Source organism: Cyclopterus lumpus, chromosome 20 (genome assembly GCF_009769545.1).
Source record: "Cyclopterus lumpus isolate fCycLum1 chromosome 20, fCycLum1.pri, whole genome shotgun sequence".
Taxonomy (NCBI): Eukaryota; Metazoa; Chordata; class Actinopteri; order Perciformes; family Cyclopteridae; genus Cyclopterus; species Cyclopterus lumpus.
The window spans coordinates 8,558,375-8,585,761 of record NC_046985.1 but is presented as its reverse complement, the minus strand read 5'-3'; the positions used below and the strand labels follow the sequence as shown (position 1 = coordinate 8,585,761).

At 40.2% G+C, this 27,387-nt stretch overlaps 6 protein-coding genes across 6 annotated transcripts; 4 read left to right on the top strand and 2 right to left on the bottom strand.

Annotated features, from left to right (window-relative positions):
* Positions 1-2,828: 2,828 nt before the first annotated feature.
* On the top strand, positions 2,829-4,112 carry cst14a.2 (cystatin 14a, tandem duplicate 2). The gene is made up of 3 exons (XM_034560667.1): positions 2,829-3,023; positions 3,111-3,212; positions 3,786-4,112. Exons 1-3 carry the CDS (start codon positions 2,946-2,948, stop codon positions 3,912-3,914), a joined length of 309 nt encoding a protein of 102 aa, XP_034416558.1. The 5' UTR covers positions 2,829-2,945; the 3' UTR covers positions 3,915-4,112.
* A 3,697-nt stretch (positions 4,113-7,809) lies between these two features.
* Positions 7,810-9,574, bottom strand: ccdc58 (coiled-coil domain containing 58). Its single transcript, XM_034559840.1, has 5 exons — positions 9,456-9,574; positions 8,636-8,761; positions 8,394-8,540; positions 8,186-8,245; positions 7,810-8,096 (listed from the first exon to the last, which is right to left on the bottom strand). Exons 1-5 carry the CDS (start codon positions 9,504-9,506, stop codon positions 8,046-8,048), a joined length of 435 nt encoding a protein of 144 aa, XP_034415731.1. The 5' UTR covers positions 9,507-9,574; the 3' UTR covers positions 7,810-8,045.
* A 276-nt stretch (positions 9,575-9,850) lies between these two features.
* Positions 9,851-13,284, top strand: fam162a (family with sequence similarity 162 member A). The gene is made up of 5 exons (XM_034559839.1): positions 9,851-9,994; positions 10,752-10,853; positions 11,447-11,558; positions 12,035-12,143; positions 12,389-13,284. Exons 1-5 carry the CDS (start codon positions 9,952-9,954, stop codon positions 12,503-12,505), a joined length of 483 nt encoding a protein of 160 aa, XP_034415730.1. The 5' UTR covers positions 9,851-9,951; the 3' UTR covers positions 12,506-13,284.
* On the bottom strand, positions 12,728-21,271 carry kpna1 (karyopherin alpha 1 (importin alpha 5)). The gene is made up of 15 exons (XM_034560727.1): positions 21,266-21,271; positions 20,433-20,532; positions 19,603-19,736; positions 19,252-19,365; positions 19,030-19,129; positions 18,626-18,720; positions 18,254-18,385; positions 17,973-18,061; positions 17,767-17,866; positions 17,433-17,596; positions 17,051-17,129; positions 16,811-16,936; positions 16,569-16,696; positions 15,537-15,712; positions 12,728-14,984 (listed from the first exon to the last, which is right to left on the bottom strand). The coding sequence occupies exons 1-15, from the start codon at positions 21,269-21,271 to the stop codon at positions 14,797-14,799; spliced, it is 1,731 nt and encodes a 576-aa protein (XP_034416618.1). The 3' UTR covers positions 12,728-14,796.
* Positions 21,272-22,160: 889 nt separating this feature from the next.
* Positions 22,161-22,676, top strand: nanos2 (nanos homolog 2). Its single transcript, XM_034560726.1, has one exon. It carries the CDS (start codon positions 22,161-22,163, stop codon positions 22,674-22,676), a length of 516 nt encoding a protein of 171 aa, XP_034416617.1.
* A 975-nt stretch (positions 22,677-23,651) lies between these two features.
* Positions 23,652-26,657, top strand: LOC117749743. Its single transcript, XM_034560472.1, has 8 exons — positions 23,652-23,692; positions 23,811-23,924; positions 24,103-24,247; positions 24,339-24,452; positions 25,193-25,337; positions 25,454-25,602; positions 25,700-25,839; positions 26,028-26,657. Exons 2-8 carry the CDS (start codon positions 23,825-23,827, stop codon positions 26,177-26,179), a joined length of 945 nt encoding a protein of 314 aa, XP_034416363.1. The 5' UTR covers positions 23,652-23,692; positions 23,811-23,824; the 3' UTR covers positions 26,180-26,657.
* Positions 26,658-27,387: the final 730 nt, after the last annotated feature.

Genomic DNA, 27,387 nt, shown 5'->3' with positions numbered 1-27,387 from the left:
ACAATTCTATAGAGGGTTTGGTTTAATCCTGTATGTCCTATTCTCAGATGGGTAATGACCTTCTCCTTCCTTGGGCTCCCGTTTCATATTCCACCAACACCTATATGTTTTTGAATCCTGTACAGATCTCTCCCTGTGTCACTGAAGTCCCAATATTGTTGCCATGTTTTGCACAGATTGTTGTTAATGATAGTTTTAACCTCTAGATTGCATAACGGTGCATGCACGTAAATTATCTGTTGTTTTAATGATTGTTTAGCCAATATGTCTGCATGTTCTTTTCCTTCCACCCCCACATGAGCAGGAACCCAAATGAAGGAGATATCCAAACCTCTAAAATGCAGTCTGAGTAGTACATAAAAAATTAATACAATATATTCTGCCTGCATGACAACTTTCCAGACTTAATGCTTGATAGTGCTGCTAATCTATCATAAACGACTACTTTGCATTGATTATTTTCTTCCACCCATTGCAATGCACACATTATTCCAATGCAACAGTGTATATTAAAAGGTGATCTAATATTCTCTTTTTCAACGTTCTCTCATCATGAGGTGACGAAGAAGAATGCAGCCCCTCGATGCCCTGTCTCGAGTTCTTCTGACCTATCTGTAAATATGAATATCTTATGATGGTGGTAGTCAATATGTTTTTGTACAATTATTGCTTTTGATACCAGTTTAGGGTTCTCTTTAGATTTTAGCTGTAATGTTGTATTGATGGATGGCATAATGAATCTCCACGGAGGTATTTATGATGATGGAACAGTGGGACTAGTTTCAAATAACCAAGACCCATATTTTGCGCTGTAGTATTCCCTATCTACACAAAACTCCAACACCTGGGTTCATTATGCTCTCAACACTCCTGCAAAACAGCCTTTGTAGGGTGTGCTCTCCTATCTCCTTGCAGATTAACCCGTATGCCGACTTAAACTCAACGCTCCAAATGTGCAGAGGCAGTATCGCTAGAGCCCTTTTCTCAGTGCATCCATTTGTAGTGGATACACTTTCTGTATCCTGTGTACTGTAATATATTTGGCCCTTTCTATAATTATTACACACTATGGCTTTATCATCCAAAAAATCCTCAATTACTCACTAATTGCATCTGTACTATTGCTGTTCCTCCACTTAACATTTCCTCCACTGCTTCCCGGGTTAGTCCTTTGATTCCAAGGTATTCCTCAACTAATTGTTCTTTATCTTTTCAGTCTTTTTTACTCGTCTATGCTGAGCAGCTTATTACATCTAGTATACATAGGATAAACTCTTTCTTACCCACAATTAGCATGTCTTTATTTACAGATCCCTTGTCTGTTGTTGCTCTCTGTTCAGGGCCATGTGTCTGTATGGACACTTTCTTTACTGCTTCAGCATATGAAACCCCCTGGGACACCTTAATTGCTGCACATCTGCCGCTTTCTCGCTGACTTTGCACCCACCAGGCTGAGCTATGTTCTCCTCCACGATTCCAACCCTTTAATTTAACTCCTTCTTTGCATTTCCCATTATCATGTTCGACTGCGCATCTTCCACATCTCTGGTTGCCTTTGCAATTTGCTGCTACGTGACCATATTTTTCAGCAAGGCCGAGATCCTCCTTGTGGCAGATGTTGGTCTGTCACACATAATAGACATCCATATCTAACTGTTAAGAAAGATTCTCAGTGTTCCCAGTTGGTCAGTGAAAACCGCTCCTCACAGGAGCTCTGCCCCATCTGACGGCATCATTCAGCCATTGTGAGAGAATGCATCTGGTGCAGCCTCATTATCACTGATGAATTTCACTAAGCGCTCATTAAAGCATCTTCCCATATTACTGCAGCGGAGAAGTCTTCACAAAAAAAATCAGCTTTTTAACTGCAAAAAAACTTCCCAAACTGCCAGTGAGGTCTGGAGACATTTCTGCTGCACAGATCATATTTGTCTGCATTTCTCAGATGTTTACTCTTTTGCTTGTGAAAGACTGTAACAGACTCCAGCCTGTACAACAAACATACTTTCATTATACTTTAAGATGGGATGCACACGGAAAACCAACTTTCCTTAATTAAGCAAAAACGAAAGAATTGTAAGTAAAACAAAGAATGATTAATACGGCCCAGAGTCCATATTAATAGACATTTATTTAGATGGCAATCTTCGATATTATTACTTTACTTTTTTAGCCTACTTGTAACAGAGTATTTATACAAAGTGATTTAGTCATTCTAACACTTTATTTTATTTTATCCTGATACACTTGTTTCAAAAGAGGAACTTCATAGGAACTTTGGAAATATTAATAATCTGCTGTCACAAAATCCGTTCAGTGAAGATGAAAGTTTTCATAGATCATATGTCTACAGAGAGGTTCATACTCCTGGTGCAGTTTAGCCTACTCTTTGTTTTGAAGAGCTTTGTGTCTGCTGCACAGCTGACTGTTAAAAAAGGAAATACAAAAAGAAAGAAGAGTAAATATTTAGTACACAACTTTGTTCGTCGTGACTTTTTTTTCCACCCAACCAGCCTGTATTGGCAAAGTCTTGTCACTTCCCAGGAATATTTTGAACCTCATAGTGAACAGGAAGGCTCCAAACACAGCCACGCCTCAGACTAAACCACATTCTCGATAAAGACTGAACAATGAAGACACATGAAAATATAAATGTATAACCTATGTATTACCTATATGTAAACGATTAATTTGAACAAATCTAAAAGTATGTTTTATATTTTTAACCACTATAGAGACGTTAGTTGTTATTGTAGTTGGTGTGTAACGTCGTATATAAAGCAACCCCCCCCTACGCTGATGGTATCGCCCATGATTCAGCGTCATATGATTCAGTGACTCATCCTCAACACCTCGCTGACACAAACCCATGGACGTATAAAACAAAACACATTTGTTTGTTTCCCTTCATTTCTTCGCAAATTCTTTCCATTGAAACTGTCACGATGGCATCACGCACCATGTGTGGAGGACCGACGGAAGCTAAAGAAGCTACCGACGAAGTTCATGAGATCTGTCAAAGCGTAAGTGTTTTAAAGTATGAATGGCGTTCTTCCCTCTGAGCTATTCACTCAGCCATTTATTGTTTCTGTATTCTCATTGTTTTCCAGGTGAAGGTCCATGCAGAGAAAAAAGCAGGGAAAACTTATGATGTTTTCACAGCGAAGAGCTTCAAGACTCAGGTAGTGGCCGGGACCAACTACTTCATCAAGGTGATTATCATCTGCGAGGCAAAAAGCCTCAGATCAGTGAATATAAACAACTTTTATGTTGCAGCAACAAGATCAAGTGACATTTAATGAAGCGGTTATAGTCGATTTTATTCTTCACATAAACAATGAATCACATACTTTGATGTGAAAGAGATCGCCTGTAGTGATGAACCCTCAGCCTTTCGTTATGTTGGTCAATAAGAAGAAAGTTACAAGATGCACCAAAAAGAGGGATTGCTGGAGAACTTTAACCTTAATGTAATGCATGCTGGGAAGTCGACTACATGCGCACACATTGACAGATAAGTAGCCTCAACGATCAATTGGACATTTGGTGCAGTCATTATTCAGTTACTACTGAGCTCATGTGTTCTGAAAGCCATAACTAGAACATGTACACTTAAAACTGACAACCTGATCTAATTACACAGATAATAATGTTACAACAAGTTAAACAAGACTTCCAAGGATTGCTTACGTTGCTTAATTTCTGCTTGATGTATAAATAAGTAACCACTTGCTAGTTAAAAGTCCTCATTGATCTCCTGAAACTTTACTTTGTCTTGCTTGCAGGTCCATGTGGGAGGGGACGAATATCTTCACCTCCGTGTTTTTAAAAAACTCCCATGTCATGGAGGAGAATTAGAGTTGTCTGATATGCAGCATCCCAAGACCCAGGCAGACCTTATTGAGTTATTCTAACAGATCCTAAACCAAACACAGTATCAGTGCCAACAGGTTGCCGTCTCATTATAATCAGTGATGATCAAATTATCCTGGCTCAATATATAAAACAATGCTTCTGCAGTTTCCACTCCGAACATGTTACAACACACTGTGTCATACTGCAGATCATGTAAAAATGAACAATTTTCAAGAATAAATGATGCTTTTGTTATATGAGGTGTTGCTTCTCTTTCTGTGGTATTGGGTTGTGAAACAGCTGCAGGTCAGGGCGTACACATCTTCAGCTGGCAGACGGGAAGAAAAAGACAAAGAAGCAATGAAAACAAATAGAAGTCTATTCACAACTGGGCTTAGTGTTGAATGGATATGGATCATGGACAAAGTCCCTCCTGCCTTAAAACAGGAAGTGTAACATAGTTGTGACTAGAAGGTGTGCTATAAACTTACAGCAGACGGTGGACTGCTAGGTTTATAGCACACAAACCTTCGGGAATATACAATATACATATGAAAAGTAAAATACTTTCATATTTGTATTGCTTTTTCATTCCCAATACGTGGTCAACAGTTTAAAATAAAAAAGGTTCAGTATGTGTATTTAAAAAATTGTACCATGAACAAGAGAATCTATGGCACAGACACTAAGCCGTGAAGCTCACTCAGCTATATTTTAATGAGCCACAAGCAGAATATAGTTTCCTTATCTTGTTTGAACAAAACCACATTGTGTAAACTAAGTACATGTTGAATCACTACCAACGCACTGGAGGTGAACCAGAAACCTGACGGCTTCATTTTGATGGTACTTATATGAAAATAAAATATGTAGCAATTATTAATACATTAACAACCAGTTCATTACTTTTTTTCCATGATTTAGTATTATTTTCAGTCACATCATTTAAATGCATTTAATGCTATCTATTTATAAATGTGTTTTAAAGTGACATCAACCCCTTTAACTAACTGGACTTTTTAAAAATGTTTTTGCAAGCACAATTTAGGTACAATTCAGGAAAAATGTTTTTTTTTAGAATGTGCAGAATCTCAGGTGAAAGTTTGCACCCCAGTTGAGGCACCATAAACTGTGCCTCAACTTGGGGCAATGCTTCTTTTTTTAAATTTTTTTTAAGTAAAGTGTCCTTTAGTCTTCAATATTTTACAAATTACGAGAGAAATCTGTAAGTTTGACATCTTCATGAGTCTCTGCTCTCTGTACAGAAAGAAGACGAGCAGTGTTAAATCTTTCAAAACGATAAATAATAACCATAATTGAATAATAGAACAGTCAAGGGTTTTTCTAACGCAGGCTCAACCAACATATTTATATATATATATATATATATATATATATATATATATATATATATATATATATATATATGTATATATATATATATATATATGTATATATATATAAAAATCAGAGTTGGAAAACATTATTTATTGTCTCATGGCCATAGTCAGCTACCAGGTCACCGAGGTCGTGACCAATGTAATTTTTTTCTGGAAAAGAAACCCTGCATCTGAATGATGTTTACTACCACACAAGCTTTCAGAATCAGACTTTACTTATTCCACCTTTTCCTGTTTTTAAACTGGTGGATGTTAAATTAATTCAACAATTTCCACAAGGAAGATAATCAAAGGAACCAACTTTATTCAACTGTATGTTCAAAATACTGATTTATGTCCACAGTGACTTTTTGTACTTCATTAGCATTTTGTGAAGAAGAACGTTGCTAGGAGCATCCCAACTTTGCGTGTCTGTATATTTTGTGTAATATTATTACTGTAACATCGTTAAGGTAAATAACAAGCCTCAGATGTGTGTCTTTGTTTGATATACAGGAATTATTATATGATTTGTGACATCCTTTTGAATCTAATGTCATGTCAACGCAGGACAGTAAACACTGAACAATTGCTATTCGGCAAAGCAAGATCCAGATTAATTATTTTTCGATGTCCAATGTCCCTGCAGTATCATGTTTGTCTTCCACACAGATGAGCTTCTCGTGGACGTGTTCTGTGCCGTCTGCAGCAGCACAAACCCAAAGAAGACCCCCTCGTTCCTTTTCCAAACTGATCAAACAACCTGCTTCCACAGTGAAATACCAACCGGCTGCAGTCTCGTGTTAAAAAGCTCTGCTTCTTTATCCTGAAGTGACATTGACTATGAATGTATGAACACATACATATTTGTGGTTTTGGGAAGCAGCGCATTGAATGCACTTTCTAACACATATTAAAGAAAGCATTAAAAGAATTTTTTATTTTATGCGATTCTTTTATGAAGTATTTGTCTGATTTCTGAGGTAGAAAACATTTTGGATGGACTTTAACAGAGACATCCATTTTTAGCATTTATCATATTGTGGGTTCTGATAATACAAACCAGGTCCTACCGTGTGTAAGATGACAGGTGTCCTAAACAACATTCATCTGAGATTTGTTTTTAAAGAAATCCAGAATCTCACCAAACCAGGAAAAGCACCGACACTAATGACCCGTCTATCAAACTTTCCTGAATCAAACAAAGAAGAACAACATGATGCATCTACAGCCTGCCGGCAGCTCTGAGGCTGGACTGAGGCACAGTGGTGCTTTGAGCTCTGTGCTAATATGCTCACATTCGTTAGGATTCATGAGTCTGTACACAATTACCTGCCAATTCACCTGACTTGTTTAGACCAGTGTTTTTCAACCACTGTGCCGCGGCACACCAGTGTGGCTGAGGCTGTCAGGTGTGCCGTGAAAAATAAACATTTTTTACATACTGTCACTTCATTCGTGGAAAAAAAAAGCCAACTTGTGTGTTTGTGTGTGTGTATGTCGTCGCGCTGTTGGTGGTGTAATGTTTCGGACGTTATTGCACTGATGACACGGAGACGGGACGACGTTCTTAATCCTCACTTTATTGGGCATCCACCAACACAGATAGCTGCTCCTCTCAGTTCAGCAACTCGAACGTCAACAACAACGGTCCCGTCAACCACACTTAACTCCCCTTTTCCGACCGGTTAATCCCGCCTCCCCTCTACTCCTCCAATCACAGGCACGCCCCCTCGACCAGCATGCACGGTGCCACACTGTGATTGACAGCCACGTCACAGGGTCGCTACAGTGGTATGAAGGCTCAATACTCCCCTCTGCCTGTGGGTACGCAGCGTAATTAATAGGCAGATTTGCTGAGGCGACAATTTAAAAAAGTGAGATTAAGAGTTAGGTACAGTACACGCATAAAAGTCTAATGGAGACATTTTTGAAAAGAAAACTAGGTCCTGATCAAGATCCCCCCACACTTGATCCAGATGATGAGCCCAGTACAAGTGGGTGTCAAAAGAAGGCTAAAACGGTGAGCTCAAGACAGTACAGTGATGAGTATCTGTCATTTGGATTTTCCTTCACTGGGGTTCCCGCCGCACCGAGTCCGTTGTGCGTTGTGTGTGGGGAAAAGCTAGCTAACAGTGCCATGGTCCCTAGCAAGCTTAAACGCCACTTGCAAACTAAACACCCTGCGCTCCAAGACAAGGATCCAAACTATTTTGTTCGTTTGCGTGACAACACTATGAAACAGGCATAAAATGATCTGTACCTGGGCATAAAGCCTGTGCCATCTTGGCATTAGGATGATGTTAAGTTTAATAAAACACAACAAATAGAACACACGTTTCCCTGATTTCTTAGAGTATATTATGCTCATGCTGAAACTATGTTTGGGTTTGATTTGCATATCATTTCCTGTTGTTGGTGTGCCGTGAGATTTTTTTTGTGTCTTAAGTGTGCCTTGACGCATAAAAGGTTGAAAAACACTGGTTTAGACATTTAAGATATTTCAAACTGTACGATTTAGAATACACGGAGCTCCTCAAAAGACTCACGAATGATATAAATCACAGACAACACGTTGCTTGAAAACATTTCATTGTCTTTTTAAAAAAAACTATTTTCATACAATGTTTCTCATTAAAGAAGCACACTAATGACTGTTGTACAGCTGTGGTAATGCAATGCAAGTCACAATGGAATACAAGTGTGTTGGCGAGGAGGTCAGGGCGATCTGGATGGCCTGCAGGCGGGACTCAGCATCAGCTCAAGTCTGGATTCGAACCTCAAGTGAAGCAGCTCCTCTCAGACGGAGCTTCACTTCACCTTCGGAGGCGTGTAGTGGATTCTGCATCTTTCACTGAAAACCTTAACACGACAAATCAGGGATAAGTAACTTAGAAGATAGCGACAGAGCATTAGCGATTATAGAACGTGACTGTTAACAGTGAGCATACCTTCAGACTTCTATCATTGACAACTTCTTCAACATTCAGCTCTGACTGCATTAGCTTTAACTGGAAACAAGGAAGGAAAAATGCATTACTTAATGAATATTTTCAAACGGATATGATAACACCCATTGCTGTCTCCCATAAGATAGTATGGCCCATATCTTAGAGCTTGGTGGTGTGTAAAGACCCCAGTGTGAGAAACAGGACATACTTTGGTCTGCTCCTTTCTGAGCAGTTTGAGGAGGGCCAGATTTTCGCCATCTTTTGCTCTTTGTTCACGCAGTTGTCCCACCTCCTCTGAAGTTTGAGCTATACAGGACTTGATAGCTTTGTCTCTGGTCAGATGGGCGTCCATCATCTGTGGAACGCATGAGATTATTGCTGGAACTGGTTTAATATGATATGAAAAAGCTGGGAAATAACTTTTACACAGACATTATTTTAGTCACTCACAGACTCATAGAGTTGTCTGCACGTTTGTGTGGCATCCACTTTGCCCGAGAAGGAGACTGTGGGCAAGGTGGTGTTCAGCGCATGGACGATGCGGTCATCTATGGTGCGCATCACCTTCAGCCCCTCCTGAAAAAAAGGCAGTCAGAAACTTCCCTTCAACTAAAAACCAAAGCAATGATTTCAAGCTCAATTTTGTCTGTTTGTTATGTTGCAATACATTAGATTTAATTGATCTCTGGTTATCAGTGCATAGCCTGATGTCTTAGAAAACGCAGAGAATCAACACAGAAACAGTGGACTATTAGACTTTCTGTAAGCAGTGCAGAGAAGCTATAATATATCTTAAATGAGAAAAATATAGTAGATAACTGCGTATAATAGCAACATTTTTCAAGCTAGAGCGCAGGCTGCATTCAAGCCTTTCGATTGCACATTGGGCAACATAAATGAACTCATTACCTCTATATTTCTCTATTAGTGGTTGCTTACTTGTGACATCTTGTGATGTGGTGACCCCTGGGTATTTTTGCTTTTTACGTTATCTAGACAATTAGGCCAACTTAGTTGTAATGTCAGCATATGAGTCATTTAAAGTGACTGGAGATACTTAATCAACAGGTTCGGTAAATCCCATGCTGGCGACGGGGTATAGCCATATGTCTGTGTGAACATTAGTGATCAGGTGGGTCACACATTCGCTGGCTTGACGTTACACAGAAAATAAACAACACAGCATCTGAACTTCCAAGAGCTTCTGATTCAGATCGCAGCAAACCAGTGACAAGTTATCACAGATCTTTGAATTATTCGTTGAAATTACCTGAAACATTGAAAAGTCCTCACAGTTTAAAGTTCCACCGGACGCCGCCATGGTGGACTGATTGGTCCTCGGTCCGCACAACGCGGGCGTGCTGTTCGAGACAATGCCTGTATACAAACCACCTCAAGCTAAATATATTACCACATTATATTATAATCCTCACGGTCATTCCTAATATTGAAAGCTTTATCGCGGTATGAGACAATGTCACTATTAAAATAAAAGTACCACCGACAATTTTTTTAAATGAAAGTTATATAACGAGATGGAATCCTCCGTTGTTGTGTCGAAAGTCTATTTCCCATCGATTTAAAAACCGACTTTAAAGCAAAAACGGTCTCATTTTCTATCAGGCACATAGCACATGCTCCTATGCTTATATCAGCGGGTCCTGTTGTTGAAAACGCAGCGAGTTGACATTCAACCAACCAGCAGCTGACGGAAGACAAGGTGCTACGACGCAGTTTAATGGCTTGATGATACAAAATAAAAAAACATGAATCTTGTTAGAGCTCGCCTTTCCATTGGCAACTTTATAGGTTCGTATTGTTAACTTTAATTGGTGTGTTATTTGTTTTTATTAAAAACTGCACGGAAGTGTTCTCTCTCCTACTCGCTGTTTGTAACTTAAAAAAGAGGTGTAGCTTGCAGCTGCAATTGTAGTAATCTTGAATACGACTAACGAGTGATGGTTTAATATATTATATATGGTTCATATATTTATATTTTACCTCTCGTTTTTGGAATGTCATACCATAATGTGAGTAAACGATTATTACGTGGCTATCGCTGGTATCTGTATTTGGGTCTGTAGTTCGTGTTCAGGTTTCATCCAAATTAAAACCTCACACAACCTTTTGTTTTGGCGTCGTCACATTGAAACACTTCCGTCCTGTTTGGAAAGTGGCTGTGCCTTTTTATGATCGTTATGATTGTAATGATGTGCCCTGTGAGTACTTTAAAACAAAAGTAAAATGAGTTGTGATATTTTGACATTATGACTAGAGCTGAAATGATTAGAACAGAAACATAATCAGCAACTGTTTGGTAATCTTTAATCTGTAATCATTTTACAAACAAAAAAAGCTGCTTTTCTTTATGTTGTGTAAAAGTTAACAGAATCATTGTTTTTTCCGATTGTTTGTCCCCTATCTTTTCACATTTTATAGACCAGCGTATGAATCAAGAAAATACTCAGCAGCTCAACCAAAATCAAAATGAATAGTTTGAGTTCGCCCTAGTTGTGAATCCTCCTAGATCCAATACACTCATGGTCTTTTTTTAATATCTCATTAGGTCAGAGGTGCAGACAGGTCACTGAAACATGGAGCCACAGAGGGATGTGCAGTAAACCACAGGAGGCCAAAGCAGAGCCTCTGCATGCAGCCCCAGCAGCAGGTAGAGTTGTGGATCATGTGGGTAGACAGATGACTGTCCTGTAGAAATCCTGTCCATGTTTAGTTGTCTTGTGATGTCATTAATGCTTCAACCAGTCAAGCGTTGCAGTCCTAAACACTTACAATCAGATATCGGGATCTCCAAAGGCTGTAGAAAAGGAAATGCCTTTTTATTCGGTGTGAGCTGGAACATTTCAGAAGGTTGTACTTTAGTGGCCCGAGTAGCTGAATGGCTACTGTGCATACCTTGAGAGGGCAACGTGCCGGGTTAACTCTAAACGTGGGACCTTTGTTGCATGTCAAACCTTTCGCCCTGTTTCCAGTCTGCTAGTCTTACTCTTTTCATCTGTCCAATGAAGGCAAAGAACACATTGATTGCCAGAGGATTTTGTACATCCCAGGTCACTTGTTGCCATAGCAAGTGTGTGAAAGTTGTATTTAGTCCCAGAGGGAGGAGGGACACAGGAAGTGGGGTTACAATCTGGGGTGATGGAGCTAACGACTGGGGCTTGAGAAACTAAACTTCTCCGGTTTTTTTCAGGATGTGGATTTGTGGACATAAACTCTGTTTGTTTTTTCCTTTCTGTCATACAGCACCTCGTGCCGGGTTCAAACTCCCCGGCTACAGACCGTCAAACCTGGACAAGAAGATGCTGGTCTGGTCGGGACGCTTCAAGACAGCAGATCAGATACCAGACCTTGTGTCGTAAGTAGCCTTTTCCTGTTTGCACCACACCTCCCAGTACACTCTCATCTGATTGGCTCGTTGCGTGATGTAGTTAAGATAATTCACACAAATAGAGCTAACTAAGTGGATCTTTGCTGCTGCAAGCCGATATTCCAAGATGACTGCAGTTCAAACAAGGCATCTGTTTTTGTCTGGAGGTAATTACTGCTGTCCCTGAAATCAGGCTGGAGATCATATCTGGTCCCCTGCGATGATAAAAGACCCGACTGTCACGCATTCAACCTGCAGACCTTCCGCCTCTTGCACTCACAAAGAACCAACCATATGAATGAGAGAAGCATTAATGGCTGGTGGTGGCGATTGTTGACATATTGCCATTGTATAAAAGGAACGTGCAGAAAAGAAAAGCTTAAAACAGCACATTGTATTTGATGATATTGTTTTTAATTATCTGACTACACTGACGTTTGTTTGTGCATCTGCCTGCGCCACAGGTTTGAGACGATTGATGCTGCCAGAAACAAAGTCAGAGTGAAAGCCTGCTATGTGATTATGGCGACCATAATAGGGGCCTGTCTGTTAATGGTGTTCCAGGGCAAAAAGGTGAGTGGCAATAGACAACGGATTGTGTTTGATTGCATTGGTTTTCTCCAGTATCAGTTCACAAGGAGGAACATTTTAGTTACCTTGTTTACAACAATGTGAACGAGCTGTTTTGTCTCTGCATTGGTGCTCATGAATTAACCCTTTTGTTCCACACAAAAAAAAGTATTTGAGAAAATACAAATAATGTGGAACCCGAGACATTTTTTCAAATCCTATTTGTAATTTGTCTCATTTTGTCGCAGGCGGTCGGCAGGCATGAGTCCCTGACGAGTCAAAACCTGGAGAAAAAAGCTAGATGGAGGGAGGAACTACAAAGAGAGAAGGAAGCTGCTATTGCCCTGTCTGAGAAGGCTCAGTGACGGAAGACAACATGGCCTTGCATAACCCCCCCAGATAACACACAACTATGTATTATTTTTCTGAAAGCCAATATAAGGTTTGACCTTTTCAGTGAATACATTGAGGTTATAAACTGGCAACAGTTTTTTGTCCTGATACTTATGCGATTAGACTAGTTTGTTTATGACCGATGTGACATATATTTGTATAGTCAAAAAACAAAATAAGAATCAAATAAAGTATTGCTTCTGGAAAATCTCATCTGATTTAATGACATGACCTAATGTTATATAAACTGCAACCTTTAAGCCAAAGATTTAAGTTAGTTACTTTTTTCTATTTATAGACAAAACAATGAATTGAGAATGAAAATAAATCTTTCAGAGGTACTACATTTCTTCAGCTGTATGGCAGTCAAGGAAATGCTCCCCAAAATGATTATCCTGGACACAAACGAACAAAACTAATTCACTTACACTGTGGAACCAGCTTTTATGCAAATGGCATAACGGGGACAGTTGCACAAACTCAATACAACACACAGTAATTAACATGTAGAGCTGGTAATCTCTTGCAGAGATTTTGATAAAAGTAAGCAATGTTAAGAGGACTTGGTAAACACACATTCAGTTTTGCTATAACTAAGGTAATCACCAGTATTTAAGTTTTTTATCTGGATTTTTGTTGAAATTATCTGGAAGGATTCCTCTTAAATAAAGTGTATGGCAGCAACATGGCAGATGCTAACCCCAACTAAATGAAAACATTGTTTTTTAATAAAGACCAGCTTCAGACCCAATAGTGGATATATGTGTTGATGTTTTGGCAGATTAAATTGGAAAATGCTACCTGAATGTGTGTTGGAAAGACATTTAGACTGCTCATGTTTTAACAGCCAATTTTCCAATAGTCTGACTTTTTGTTACAATACAGTTTTTCTAGCTTTGCTGAGGCAGCATGATCTACTGATTGTAATTAGTGTGCTAACAGTTTCAGTCCACAATCTGTTCTGGGTAAACAGTGTACATTGTAATCCTTATCATACCAGAAGGAGGTCGAGGATTCAGACCACACCTCGCTTCCTGAGGAGGGAAAAGCCGTGTCATCAACCAATTCAATAGTTGATGCAAAAACTATGGTATATTTTTGAGGAGCAGGTATCCGTCCTGAACTAAAGTGCTGTAAATTAAATGAAATTATGGTAAGATAATACAAATTCCTGCTGGTCTGCTGCTGGTCAGATTCCAGGGTTAAATAGTCTGCTTTGTCTCGTCCAAGTCTGTCCAATTGTCTCAGTGCGAGGGAAGACTCCAATTCCCATGGTTCCATGGGGTTATTCACGTCACACCAGAGGCAGTCTAAACTCTTATAGGTGAAGCCTGTGCAGGTGGAAAGTTTCATTACTGGATAAAGGAATGCATGATATTAGATCCAGGAGGGACCGCAAGCAGCCTGGTGGACAAGCTCCACCCCTCAGCGACAGTCAAGTTCCTAATTTGTCCATCCGTGGTAACTTATCCAATGGTCGGAGAGAGGAGATGAGGGAATTCAACCTCCATTTTTGAGTTAGTTAAGTGCCTTTAGTAGAGGTCAGTTGAGTCCTTGGGTAGGGACTGGCCACGTGGCCCAAGTGTGGGCAGTTCGGTCCAAAGACCACAGTCAAACATGTGATCAGCGTCTCACGGTCAGTCCAGTGTTTAGGTTCGATCATTCTTCTCCCTGTGTGTGTGTGTGTGTGTGTGTGTGTGTGTGTGTGTGTGTGTGTCTGTCTGTGTGTGTGTCAAAAGGGGGTATAAATCACGTCCATGTTTGTCTGTCTTGTGAGTCCTTAATGCTTCAATCAGACAAGCAGTGCAGTCCAACAAACTCCCACCTAATCAGAGATAGGCTGGCCAATCCTACGGGAACACCGAGAAGTGCTTTTCATTTGGGATGAGCTGAGGAAATCCAAAAAGTACGACGGGGTGGTGTTACATGGACAACCTGCTCGTAGGAGACCCCGGGGCCTGAGCAGGTAGGTGGGTTTCAGACGCAGAGGTGAGCTCAGCGCAAGACAGAATGATGAGTGAAACCGTCACAAACTGGCTGACAAGACTCCAGCACGTGACCCACGTTTGACGCTACGCACACACATGTGCTCCTGTAATGTTACATTTGCCATAATCATGATAATGATTAAATCAATCTCTCCGACGATGGGAAGGGGAGCCGTGGGTTGTCGTAACACTTGATTGTGGCAGTGGGCAGAGAGTGAGAGAAATGAGCAGAGGTGAGGATGAAGGTGGAGCTCATGGGGAGGGAGGATATAGCATTATAGCTGGAAGCCTTCCATCGGGGCCTCGCACTGCTGGAAGAGGAACTGCTGCTGCTGCAGATCAACGGCTGGAGCCAGAGACGGGTCCTCATCTTCAGTGTTGAAGTAGCGCTCGATCAGGTCGAAGGCTTTCTGGTAGATTTCCTGGTTCTCGTGTCCTTGTAGGAACTCTAATTTGTCCAGACCTGGGAAGAAGGAGGTGGGCCTTAATTAATTAACAATTTATACACAGTTCATTGATCAGGTTTAACATCCGTTCCCAGTGCATCAAACGTGAGGATATACTGGTTTTCTCCAGTTTAATATCACAATAAATTGAACATCAGTGGATTTTGTTTAAGTGATGTCTAGAACTACGGAGTAATCAGTCAATGGAACAAATAATTAATGATGAAATTAATTGTTAATTGAAGCTGTATAAAATGTGCAGTTAATTTAGGGCAAAGATTGACTTCATATGGCTTCAAGGCCACAACAAGGTCCATCATCGTATACATTTCTGCCAGATTTGGTTACGGTTGTAAAACCATGCGTCTTTGGTTTGTTTATGTGACCTACATTCTAGATGTGGTGCATAAAACTGAACTTTGGGCTCATAAAACTAAAACTAAACCTCAGGTTCTGATCTGTCTCCTAATTGACAAACTTACTTTAATTAGTCTCAACTGACATTGCTGAATTGCTTAAATGTAACCAGCATGAATGCAATCATTTTAACCGTGCCAGTGTACACTAACCATAGGCCTCTTCAATTAGTGCACAGTAAGGGTTGATGCCTCCTCCCCTCTTGGCCTCCAGTTCTCCCAGTCGCAGGATGTTCTCTAGGCCATTTAGAGCCACCTGAACTATTTTGGAGTCCATAAGTGTGAGCAGGTCACACAAAGGTTTTATACACCCTAGATCCACAAGGTGCCTGCAAAGGGACGGGGGGCAGAGTACAAACACAGAGTCAAACATGTATTACTCATTTAAAGCAAATAACTGTCTTTGGCTCAACAATGGACACTAAGCTTGATCAGTAAACCACACACACCCTCTCAAAAGATGAAAGTCATTATACCAGCTGAATGACAGTCTCCCTACTTTCTAAGATGATCATTCATTACTTCTGTAATTGAAAGTATTCCTTTTATCTAGATCATAGTTTTTCATGACGTGAAAACATTACACACACACACACACATATACATATACATACATATATATATATATATATATATATATATATATATATATATATATATATATATATATATATATATATATATATACACATATACATATACATATACATATATATACACACACACCCGACTGTGGGTCAGTGGTTAGCAGGTCCGTCTTTCAATCAGGGGGTTGGCGGTAACCCTGAATTGTTCCCTGTAGTTGTGTATGAATGTAACATGATTGAATGTAACATGATTGAATGTAACATGATTGTAAGTTGCTTTGGATAAAAGCGTCAGCTAAATGACATGTAATATATATACATACATACACACATACATACATTGTTTTCAGTTGTAAAAATACAAACTTTAGAGCTTTAAAGCCAATACACGCCCCAAATAAGAAGAAACAGACTACCACATCATTTTATGAGCATTAACTCCGAGTGGAAAAGCTAACACTAAATTATTTCTGATTGTTTGAGTTATTTGCTCGTAAAATGTCATCCATTTGAAAGGAATAAGCCACAGTTCGACTTTAGATATTGTATTGTACACACTGGCTGTATACTGCTCTATAAACTGCATCAGTGGTCTTACCTTATTTGCTCAGCAGAGCCCCCCGAGGTGGCATTGGTAATTGCCCAGGCTGCCTCCTTCCTTGTGCGAAACTCTGCTACCTGCAGGATAGTGATTAGAGGAGGCAGCAGGCCCGCATCCATCACCATCTAATGAGAGAGGAAAAGACTTCATTAGATGAGGAAATTATCATGTTAACTTTACAATCTTAACTTTTGAAGTTATTCACACACACACACACACGCACACACATACACACACACCTGTATTTGTGCTCGGTTCCCTGCGGTGATGTTGGAGATCGTCCAGCAGGCTTCTTTCTTGATGGACTCCTTGGGGCTACTCAGGAGGTGAAGTAGGGACTGCAGCACTGAACAGTTCAAAATCACCTAGACGACCACACAAATTACACACAATATAATTAATAGATATTCATCTATATGTATTCAATTACCTTCTCCAAAAGCAGCATAACTTTATGCGTGGGTACATGGGGCCATTACTTGTGTCTGCAGATCATCTCCAGTGACTATGTTCCCAACAGCTCGCAGTGCAGGGGATACAACCTTATAATCTGAGTGCCTGGAACAAAGCAGAATTGTATTGTATGATCAGATGTGTGCCACCTAGTGTTAGGATGGCAGCAATTCATATTCAACCTCACTTTCTGCTGTAGCAACTTTATGGTGTTTTTTTTCAAATGAAACTACTATATGTAGTAACCTATCCTGGCTTTTGCAATTTGTCAGAGCTGATAATGCATTAGTCAAACTCAAATACTGTCTGGAATCATTCTTAACACCCCCCCATCTTCTCAAACAATTTATATCCAAGTTGTGTAAACTTTGGAAATTGTAATTATACAGTATGTGCTTAAAGCCTTACATCAGTAACTCCACCAGCCTGCGACAGACTCCTGAGTCAATAACAGCCTGTATTTTGTCATTGGGGCCATCAGATAGATAAGAGAGTGCCCAGCATGCATCAGCCAGGATGTCTGTGTCATTGACGAACAGCAGCCAAGACAGCACACTGAGACACGGGGACACCTGGAAAAAAAGAGAAATCATGCTTATATTAAATTTAATATGAATGACTGTTTTACAGATACATAAGCAACTCCATACAGCTTGTGACCTTGAAAAGTGAGATATGATGTACTTAAGCAATGTGAGAGATGTGCTGTTGCCATAGCAACATATTTATCTTGGCAAATTACCTTAGTAAAGTCTGGAGGTGGGTTCTTTCCTCTGCACAAGTTTGACAGCGCCCACACTGCATTCCTCATCATGGTTAGACGATTCTGTTTGGCCAATAATCTGCCAAAGGAGCATGTTTTACTGAGGATACAGGATCAAAGTTTCCCTGTATTTTCTAGAGTAATAACAAGATTTAGGAGGAAAGTGACATTGAGTTGTTACTTACTGCACCAGGGAAGGCAGAATGTTGCAGTCTATGACAAAGTCTCTGCATTCTGTGCTATCTCCTGCTATGTTTCCCAAGGCCCAGACTGCCTGAGGGGGAAAGCAATTATTCAGGTCAGTCAATGAACACAATTAAAATGAACAATAGCATTAATTAAAATGTACAATAGCAGGAATATATAAATACTGTATATGTTGTTATTTACATCAGTAAATTATAATGGAGAAGTCAGTGGGAAGTGTTTACAAGAAAAAACACTGGTACGTCTTAATTCTCCCTACCTGTTCCTGTACGTCTTCGAAATCCGAGCTGAGCATCTCTATGAAAATGGGCACAGCTCCTGCCTGGATTACCACCCGAGTCTGATGGGATGTGCCTGATGCAATGTTGGTCAACACCCAGGCAGCCTCAAACTGAAAGAACAGTCAAAATATATAATATTTAATACACATTCACTCAGAGGCTAGCACAGTCGCCTCACAGCAAGAGAGGCCCTTCTCTGTGGCATTTGCATGTTCTCCCTGTGTCAACGTGGGTTCCCTGGCTTCTTCCCACAGTTGAAAGACATGCAGCTTTGGTTATGACTCTAAATTGCCCGTAGGTGTGAATGGGAAAAGAAGTATCTTTACTAAAGACATTCTGAGGAAATGTACCTGCAATGTGCAGTTTTCTCTCCTTTTCAGGAACTCAACAAAGCGCTCCACGACCCCTGAAGTGGCAATGACTTCATCAATGGGTGGGTTGGGTTCTAAGTGAAACATATAGTAGAGGTGGACAATGACAACAATTAATACAGCAATCATTTTCATAAGATTATCTTTATATCAATAGATTAAAACATTTATTCAAGTATTCAAAATTACATGATAAAATGTTTATTTCATTGCCAATGTCCATTTATTAGTTTTTCTGAAGAAAGTTGCTTGTGTACTGATTTCTTACTTCATCCAATGTATGCATAAAACAATGTATGTCATGTAGAAGGCTTTCAATTGTCATCCAACTCTCGTAACAATCAGGTATCCAGAAGGAATTATGGCAATATATGGCACATTACCTTTAGAAAGGAGCTTCCTAAAGCGCTGAGTGCCTATTAGTTGTTGTTCAGGAGTACTGGAGAAGATCATTTGAGTCATGTCTTCAGAGATCACCCCACCCTGCACAGCACAAAGATGGAAAAGTTATCAACACAGAATAAATTATGTCTTATAACTTCATACATGATGGCACAGCATGTAGGTTAGATGGATAGCAGGATTATTTTCAATTCTCATCTTACTGTGAGTGGGTCCATGTTGTTAGCCTGGGACTCCAGGTAGCCGCTATCAGCCATCCCATCGTCCTCTGGGAGGCCATCATCCTCCACTGTGGCAACATTCCTCCTCTTGAAGAGCTACAATATAATAATATTTAAATACATTTTAAAGCATATTTACTCTCCATCGTTACATTATTGTTAGGAACACAGCATGGATTCAAGTTTCCTCTCTGACATTAACAATGCCAGCAGGACATCATTTCATAATCATGAAGGTTGTTTATATTAAATCTACGCGGAGGACAATTCTACCTCCATAATAAAACTCATCCTCTGCCGAGGAGGTCTAAATGGAGGTCACACTTTGCTCACCTGTTCATCCTTCTTCTGTTTGCGAAGCTGTAGGCCTTCCTCTTCCCTCCTTCTTCTCATTTCATCTGTGTTGAGGGACTTGTTCTTGTAGCTCTTAAGTCGTGCATTGTCCTTACCCTGACTCATTGTGAAGCCTCCAGAGAAACAGAAATAAATGTTATCTAGACTTAAATAAGGTTAGGAGAACATATTTTAACTTCACAATATGGAATTGAATTGACGGATGACAAAATCCTATCAACATTAATAATTGTATAACAATACATGTCTGTACATTTCTTTAGCCAAAGTATATTAGAGTTAGCCCCCCCCCCCCTCCTCCAGTGTTTTGCATGTGTCAATTATTAATTATCATAACAATCACAAGTAAAACTGAAATATTCAAACGGTAACTGTAGTTCACATAGCTAAATAAGGCAACAGCCTCTCAGCAAAGAGTTCAACAAATTGGGGCATCTAAGGATACTCGCTAGCTCGCTGCTTAGCTTTAAGTGACTTGACAAGGCGTGATAATAAACAACCAAACACATCAGTATCTAATGCTCATGTGTTCCCATTATCGATCCACGAATGAGCAGAACACAACACGATATTAAACGAACGAAGGATAGGCCCACGGGAGGGCAACACTTCGTCAGCTCCCGTTAGCTAACGTCAGAGCCCTTGTTAGCTCAATCAACTACCGAAAGCTAGCTGGCGTTAGCTTCGACATGTAACGCGACAGACCTGTGTTTCTCAAATGTTACCAACATTAAGAATCAAATTAGCTTCTCATTACAAAGCATTATCACACATACACTCACAAATATACGTAATTATGATTAACTGACCTGTCAAAATGGGCTCTGTAATCCCCTTGTTATTCGCTAGGCCACCGTTTGTACAGCCGTCGCCGGTATGACAGTGCGCATGCGTGATATCAAACACCGCCTAACAATTCCCCCGCACTTATTTACACTCCTCCCCAACCACGCGACGCTTCTGCTTTGTAAATGGCTAAACCAGTTGCTTTTAAATGTATAGTCAAGTTGCACAGTTAACATACACAATACATATTTGACTGTACAGCAACACTGAAGGGTGCAGACTGTATTTCCAGAAACACCCGCAGTGGAAATAGGCCTATACGCAGCAACATAAACGACCCGTGCAAGGATTAAACGGAGCTGAAGACCAAGCATTCAAAAAAGGACAACTTCAAGGAGTAGGGATGCATCCGTCGGCCCCTCAGTTGTATGAACGAGCAGTGCTAAGTGCAGTGCAGGTGTTGTGAACGTTGCTTGAACATTTAATAGTGATACAGTGAAGTGCGCCAGACACGCTCCGGTGCCAGCGCTCATCAGGTGGAGGCGGGGCTCGTCTGTGGAGCACCTCGGACAACAAATAACAACACACATCATATGGCAGATGCAGTAGATGAACACAACAAGCAGCGATGACAAACACGCATCATTCAATGGCACTTAAATGGCACTCGCCTACAGCATTTTGTAGTTTGGCTTTTTTGAAGAAATTGTACTCGATTATTGTTGTTCTGAGTTTGTACTCATGCATGTTGAAAGCGTGTAAGTCGCTTTGGATAAAAGCGTCAGCTAAATGATATGTAATGTAATGCATGCTACTAATCATTATTCTCGTCATACAAGCCCCCCTTTTCCATTACCGTCATCACATGCTAATCATGAAAACACATTATTGGAGTGATGATAAGAATAACATAAGCACATAGGTAGTACTGGGGGTGGGAGTAAGCAGAATAATGTAACAAGAACATTAATATTATTAATGATAATCTTCAATCATCTTCTTCACTTGTTGCAAACATTTGCCCGGTAAAGGGACATAGGTTGTGTGGAGATGATAAAAGAACAAAGCAAAAACACAAAGGTAATATATCACGAATACACAAAATCCTCAAGGTTCAAGGTTCAAGGTTCAAGGTTTTTTTTTTTTATCAGATAGATAGCATTTCCATAGAAATGTCCAGACGTAAAAGATTCTTTCTTGTATTTATCTTCGTCATGTTCATTATAATTATAATTATTATTGGTATTGTTATTATTATCTGTTTTATATCTGTCACAATATCTGTTATATCTGTTATATCTAGCATACTTTAAGTTAGGCCTATATGAAATCACAATATATTTGTATTTGACGACGTGTGTGTGTGTGTGTGTGTGTGTGTGTTTGTGTGTGTGTGTGTGTGTGTGTGTGCGTGTGTGTGCGTGTGTGGGGATAAGATCATATTTTTTGCAGGTGACCATTGCGGACAATCAACTCTGTCTGACCCTTTAGCCCTTCAACACAACAGGTGCACTATGTGAAACATTTGGAACCCGTTACAATAAAATCTGCTTAGGTTCTATTTTCTGAGGTTTCTGAGATGAAAGAAAACCCTCGAAACAGTTTTTTTTTTCTCCAGACATGCACCTGTCATCAATCTGTCGACAGACTTTTGAGTCCAAACATTGTTGCACTTTAAAGCCCAATCACGTCTACAAATATGAGACTCTCCAACAAACGCACAAAGTCTGCGAATTTGTTTCTCTCCAAAAATGACAACAATGCAAAGACAAGTCGTGGCCCAGAGCGCGCTCCTCCCCGCCGGGGACTGCTTCGACATGTGGCACGACTACATGAACCTGGCCACACTGCTGGAGAGGCTGTGCGACAATCGCAAGGGGCCCCACGGAGACACCGAGGACCCAAAGAAAGAAGCAGCAGCAGCACCGTGGAGCCACATCCAAACCTCTCGACGGGAGAGCTGCCACAACTCCATAGAGACTAGTTCAGTCAGCAGCCTCTCCGGCCTCTCAGACACCAGCTGCAGCGGGACGTCCTCGGGCTACTGTCGCTTCTGTAAGCAGAACGGGGAGTCTGCAAAGGTGTACCGGTCACACAAGCTGAAAGCCGACGACGGGAGAGTCATCTGCCCCATCCTCTGGAACTACACCTGTCCCATCTGTGAAGCCACCGGGGACCACGCTCACACACGCCGGTACTGTCCGCAGGCGCGGTGGGGAGAGGCTCGGAGGACGCGGCCGGGGTTCCATCTGGTTGACGGACACTGAAAAGCTGATGAAACGGAAAAGACTGTAAATAATTACCAAAACATGTTTTGGACTTGTGTTCATGTTTGCATAGACTCGTGTGGGTTTCCCAAGTTTTAAGTAAAATGTTACATGTTTGACGTTTTTGTTGTTGTTGTTGTTGTTTTGCATTGATGTGCGTCGCTGTCATTCTGCTGCAGAGTGTGTGCTCTGCAGTTATTTAGTCAACACCAACCTTTTCCAACGTCAGAAAAAATATTTGCATACATTGAAAAACTCAAATGGCAAGAAGACATTTTGGAAACCTGGCGTTGTTGTACATGTTATCAAGAATAAAGATGGGAAAAGATAGTAGTGCACTCTTGTTATTGTACACGTGTTTGCTTTGAGGCTAAACACAGGAAACTGTTACTTTGGCTTGACAGGTTGTTGAAATGTATGGATGAGAAAGACACCATATGTTTTCAAATCTAAAAGCTTTATTTGACCAAATTAAATGAATGAAGTGTTTAAGTAATTCCGGAGCAATCAGTACAATTAGATAACTGTTTTAACAGCAAAATCATGTCTGCCTTTCATAACGCACTAATTCATAATCATAAAAGAACAAACTCTGGCCCCACCTGCTGCTTTGATCAGGTGACAAATTGGTGTTACTAAACAGGTGAACAATGACCCAGATCTAGAGAGTGTTAAACGCCACCCTTCCATACAGTTCTTCATGAATGACACCTGCTCCACAAACAGAATTATGAAACAGACCTGTTACCAAACATGACTACTGGTACGAAGTCCAGCTTTTATAAATGTTTAATTCAGTTATGAAGCAGAGCACCATTAAATAGGCCATATTTTTTTGAAAACAAAGGACACAAGGGGGAGTTCTACACTGACTACATAATGTTCTAACAGGTACACGTGCAGACGTGTCATAAAGCCGGCTGTTACACAAGCTGCTCTTTTTCACGTAAACAAAAACCACTCCTCGGTAGCAGTCTTTGTTCCACTTGCTGTCATCTAGGAAGGCAGAAGAAGCGGTAAGTCAAAAGCTTCTTTATTCAGCGGACTTTAAGAACACATTGTACAACGCTGCTGGACAAACTTGTCATCTTTTACTTCATGCTGTGTTTGAATTCATGATACTGGTGTTTTTAGATAACGTACTCACAATGGCAAAACACAACATAAGCCTGGCGATTGCCATCGTGCTGGCATTGGTCTTCTTCATCATCACTATGGTGTTCACTGCTCTGGCGGGGCCGGGGATATGTAAGTTCTAATGTTCTACTTATATACATTATTTTGTGATTTGATCATTTGTTATTTAATATAAAACTGTAGAAATAATGTTGCATCTTTTGATCCTTTTGTGTCATAATAACTTTTATAATAGTTTTGTGCCTGTTTTATTTTAATCTGTACCTTTTTTTAATTTGTTGTCCCATAGATCCATTTTTGTCAACGACCCGTAACATTTCAGATGAGTTTGTAACCCAGATCACACCAGCAGGGTGGACTTTTACTATCTGGTCGATCATTTACATCTTTCTGGCTTCAGTGTTGGTGTATCTCATCTCCGGTATCTTCAGAAAGTAAGAATTAGCCTGAACATATCTTTGTGTCCTATGTGGTATCTGGTATGCTGACGCAAACATTCACCTCTCTGTAATTGTCTTTCCTTAGGAATGCATACGGTTACGTCTACTGCAGCCCGGCTATTTTGCCACATGGATTCTTTGTGGTTTGGTGCTTGAATCTGGGCCTCAATACTGCCTGGTTGTTCCTGTGGGACAGAAAGTGAGTTGGGACCTTTTTTTAAATGTACTTCATCCAAAATCAATCTGTAAAATATTGTATAGCCTTGAGAAACCATCATTAGGAAGTTGGTACAGGCAAATAATTGTCTTTAAGTGTATTTGAAGCATAATCTTTGATAACATTTTTTTTTAATTACTGTTCAGGCTCAAGGGCACGTTCGAGCCTCATATCAGGAGGGGTGGCAATATCGTTTTTAAAGTGCCGATGTGCTTACGAGTTTTTGTCTGTGCTAATGTGCTTTTAATGATGCTAATGTACTTGGGTCTGTGCTCATGCATGCCCTTGTGTGTTTGTCATCAACCTGCTATGGACTGCAGTTGAAAATTAGCTTGTGTAGCTAAATCTGCCATATTAACATGATGAACTCCCCATTTAGCAAGAACTTTGAGTCTCTAGTCAACCTGACCTGCATGTCTTTAAATGTTGGAGGGAACAGGTGGAAGACCGACAAGGTCACAGGGTCAAATATCGGTCATCACCCACAATTAATGAGCAAAGCATGAATGTATAGAGGACAACTTGAGTGTTAAAGTATTGGAAGAATAATGTATATTTCGGACATACAGCTACTTCAAATTGATGTGTGTGATTTTTACAGAAAGACAGTGTTGCATGCCGTGAAGATTATACGGCCCAGAGAGACACATTTGTGATGTGTGTAGACATAATCACTACAATAGAATAAATTGATTATTCTACAATTTTTTGTATCCCTAAAGGTTGATGCCTGTTGCACTGGCTTTCCTCATCCTAATTGCCTTGAGTAACTACGCCCTGATATTCTTCTCCTGCCACGGTCTCCACATCTATGGAGCCTGGCTCAACAAGTACCACAAAGTAGACCTGTGGCTTCACCGTGTGTTGGTGAGTGGCGACTCAATGGCAAGCTTATGTTCACCTGTTTGCCTGCAGCGACATCTTCTGTGCCAGCTCTGCACAACGTCTCTGCAGCTAAGTCCTTTCTGTTGTCCCTATTGCAGGTTCAGAACGGTATTGCCATATATGCAACATGGACAACCATTGCATCCCTCGTCAACCTGACCATCGTGCTGGATCACGATGCAAATATGTCCCCGGCGGACGCTGCCACCGTCTCACTCTCGGTTTTGACTGTACTGTTGTCTGTGTGGTACGTGCGTAGTAGAAAACTCAGCATTATTTTTCACAAGTTCATCAAAATACAAATAAAACGCATGTCTGAAGCAAATGTGTTGTGTTTCTCGTAGGTTTTTCCTCGAAAACTTTGTCCTCGACAAACACGTGAGGTACATTGTGAGCATTTACCCCGCTGTGATCTGGGCAGTGACGGGAGTGTTCACGAAAAACAACGATGCTGCAGATCCTAGTCGCAATAACATCTTCCTTTGTGAGGAACTTTTAAAACATCTTAATCAATCTCAATTGCATCCACTGTGTTTATACATTCACTATTCCACAAATACTGCATAACTTGTGATTGATTTTGTGTACATGCATAAAGGGATCAAACCCAACTCCAGGGGACAGACAGTATGCACACTAATACTTCTCTCTGATATTTTCTTTCCACTCTAGCTGCTCTCTTGGCCGTAGCCTGCACGTTGTGTGCTGCACGGTTTTTCTTGGTCATTTGGAGGCACATCAAAAATCCATTTTACGAAGACCTCAGCCCAGAGAGCATGTCTCCGATGGAGATCGCTGAGAATCAGAAAAAGATATTTCAGTAAAGATTTTAATGGATACTTTTATGATAAACCTTTTTATATCCATACAGTATTGGTTCTGGATGAGGTGCATTTCTAAATGCTTTCTATGTATTGTAATGTATGACTGTTTTACCTGGGAGTAAATTAAATTATATGATGCTGAGGTCCAATTTAAGTTTGCCTCATGTACTCAGCTTTAAATACATTGTTTACTTAAACTACACTTTCAGTTGTAATGAGATGCTAAATTAATTGAACTGTATTCTTCTTACGGATATGAAAAAATGGAAGTCACTGTTTGTTTTTGTAAATGCGTTTTAACCTTTATTTTGTATCCTTTAAAAAAATTAATATTGCTTTCCTCCAATGTTATGCTTTCGTTGAATCATTTGTGGTATATAAGAGATAAGAAATACTGCAACTGTTTAAATCAATTGTGCAATCATTTCCCTGGTAGTTCACTGAAGTAGCTGTTAGGTTGTAGTGGATTTTATATATATTTGCACATGTAGATAAGAGAAGTTTATGTTTTAAATTAATACATAAAGAAAGATATGATAATTAATTTGGGATATTATGAGGAATATTCTGGAGGAATGTATTGTGAAACATAAGAGAGGATCACTGTTTTATTATTCTGTTTTAATGACAAATGTAATTATTAACTGTATGATGCATGGGAATGAATGAATGTTTTATTGTTTAGACAATAGTTAAAATGGATGCCGATTGAAACCTAATGTGTTGCTTTTATTCTGAAGGGGGAACTTCCTGTCCTTGACCGGAAGAGTGAGCTTTGACCCCGCTAATTTATCAATTGGCTTAGCGAACAGAACTGCGGCATCCTTTGAACTGACCAATGGAACTAACCTTTAGGTGTGAATTCATTTGCATGACCATACTAATAGCCGAGCATTTGTTCTGAGGAGACATGGTTCTACTGGTCTGGAGACTCGAGACAGCCCCGGTCTGTGGCTCCTTGGGAGCTGCAGTCCGTCTGTGGAGAGTTCCTCCTTTCTGGCCCCACGATCGTGAACGCTACATGAGTATTATCTTTTCCATTAAATATTGTTAAACTTTAACTCATTGAATCCTGAATTTCCTGCGGCCACGGGACCCGGAGCTTTGAACACGAATCTTACATAGCCCAATGCCAACATAAAAAAAGTCGAAGTAAGAAAGGATCATTAGTGATAATTAATAACCACTGCATGAGTAACTGTCTTAGC

Coding starts and splice junctions, on each gene's coding strand:
- cst14a.2 (XM_034560667.1), top strand. CDS start 2,946: ATGGCATCACGCACCATGTGTGGAGGACCGACGGAAGCTAAAGAAGCT. Junction 3,024..3,110: donor TTCATGAGATCTGTCAAAGC/GTAAGTGTTTTA, acceptor ATTGTTTTCCAG/GTGAAGGTCCATGCAGAGAA. Junction 3,213..3,785: donor GGACCAACTACTTCATCAAG/GTGATTATCATC, acceptor TCTTGCTTGCAG/GTCCATGTGGGAGGGGACGA.
- ccdc58 (XM_034559840.1), bottom strand. CDS start 9,506: ATGGCGGCGTCCGGTGGAACTTTAAACTGTGAGGACTTTTCAATGTTT. Junction 8,246..8,393: donor TCAGAAAGGAGCAGACCAAA/GTATGTCCTGTT, acceptor CCTTGTTTCCAG/TTAAAGCTAATGCAGTCAGA. Junction 8,097..8,185: donor TCAATGATAGAAGTCTGAAG/GTATGCTCACTG, acceptor TGTCGTGTTAAG/GTTTTCAGTGAAAGATGCAG.
- fam162a (XM_034559839.1), top strand. CDS start 9,952: ATGAATCTTGTTAGAGCTCGCCTTTCCATTGGCAACTTTATAG. Junction 10,854..11,446: donor GCATGCAGCCCCAGCAGCAG/GTAGAGTTGTGG, acceptor TCTGTCATACAG/CACCTCGTGCCGGGTTCAAA. Junction 12,144..12,388: donor TGGTGTTCCAGGGCAAAAAG/GTGAGTGGCAAT, acceptor ATTTTGTCGCAG/GCGGTCGGCAGGCATGAGTC.
- kpna1 (XM_034560727.1), bottom strand. Junction 19,130..19,251: donor ACAACATGGACCCACTCACA/GTAAGATGAGAA, acceptor TGTGCTGTGCAG/GGTGGGGTGATCTCTGAAGA. Junction 14,985..15,536: donor ACTAATTGAAGAGGCCTATG/GTTAGTGTACAC, acceptor CCTTCTTCCCAG/GTCTGGACAAATTAGAGTTC.
- nanos2 (XM_034560726.1), top strand. CDS start 22,161: ATGACAACAATGCAAAGACAAGTCGTGGCCCAGAGCGCGCTCCTCCCC.
- LOC117749743 (XM_034560472.1), top strand. CDS start 23,825: ATGGCAAAACACAACATAAGCCTGGCGATTGCCATCGTGCTGGCATTG. Junction 23,925..24,102: donor TCTGGCGGGGCCGGGGATAT/GTAAGTTCTAAT, acceptor GTTGTCCCATAG/ATCCATTTTTGTCAACGACC. Junction 25,603..25,699: donor ACTGTACTGTTGTCTGTGTG/GTACGTGCGTAG, acceptor TGTTTCTCGTAG/GTTTTTCCTCGAAAACTTTG.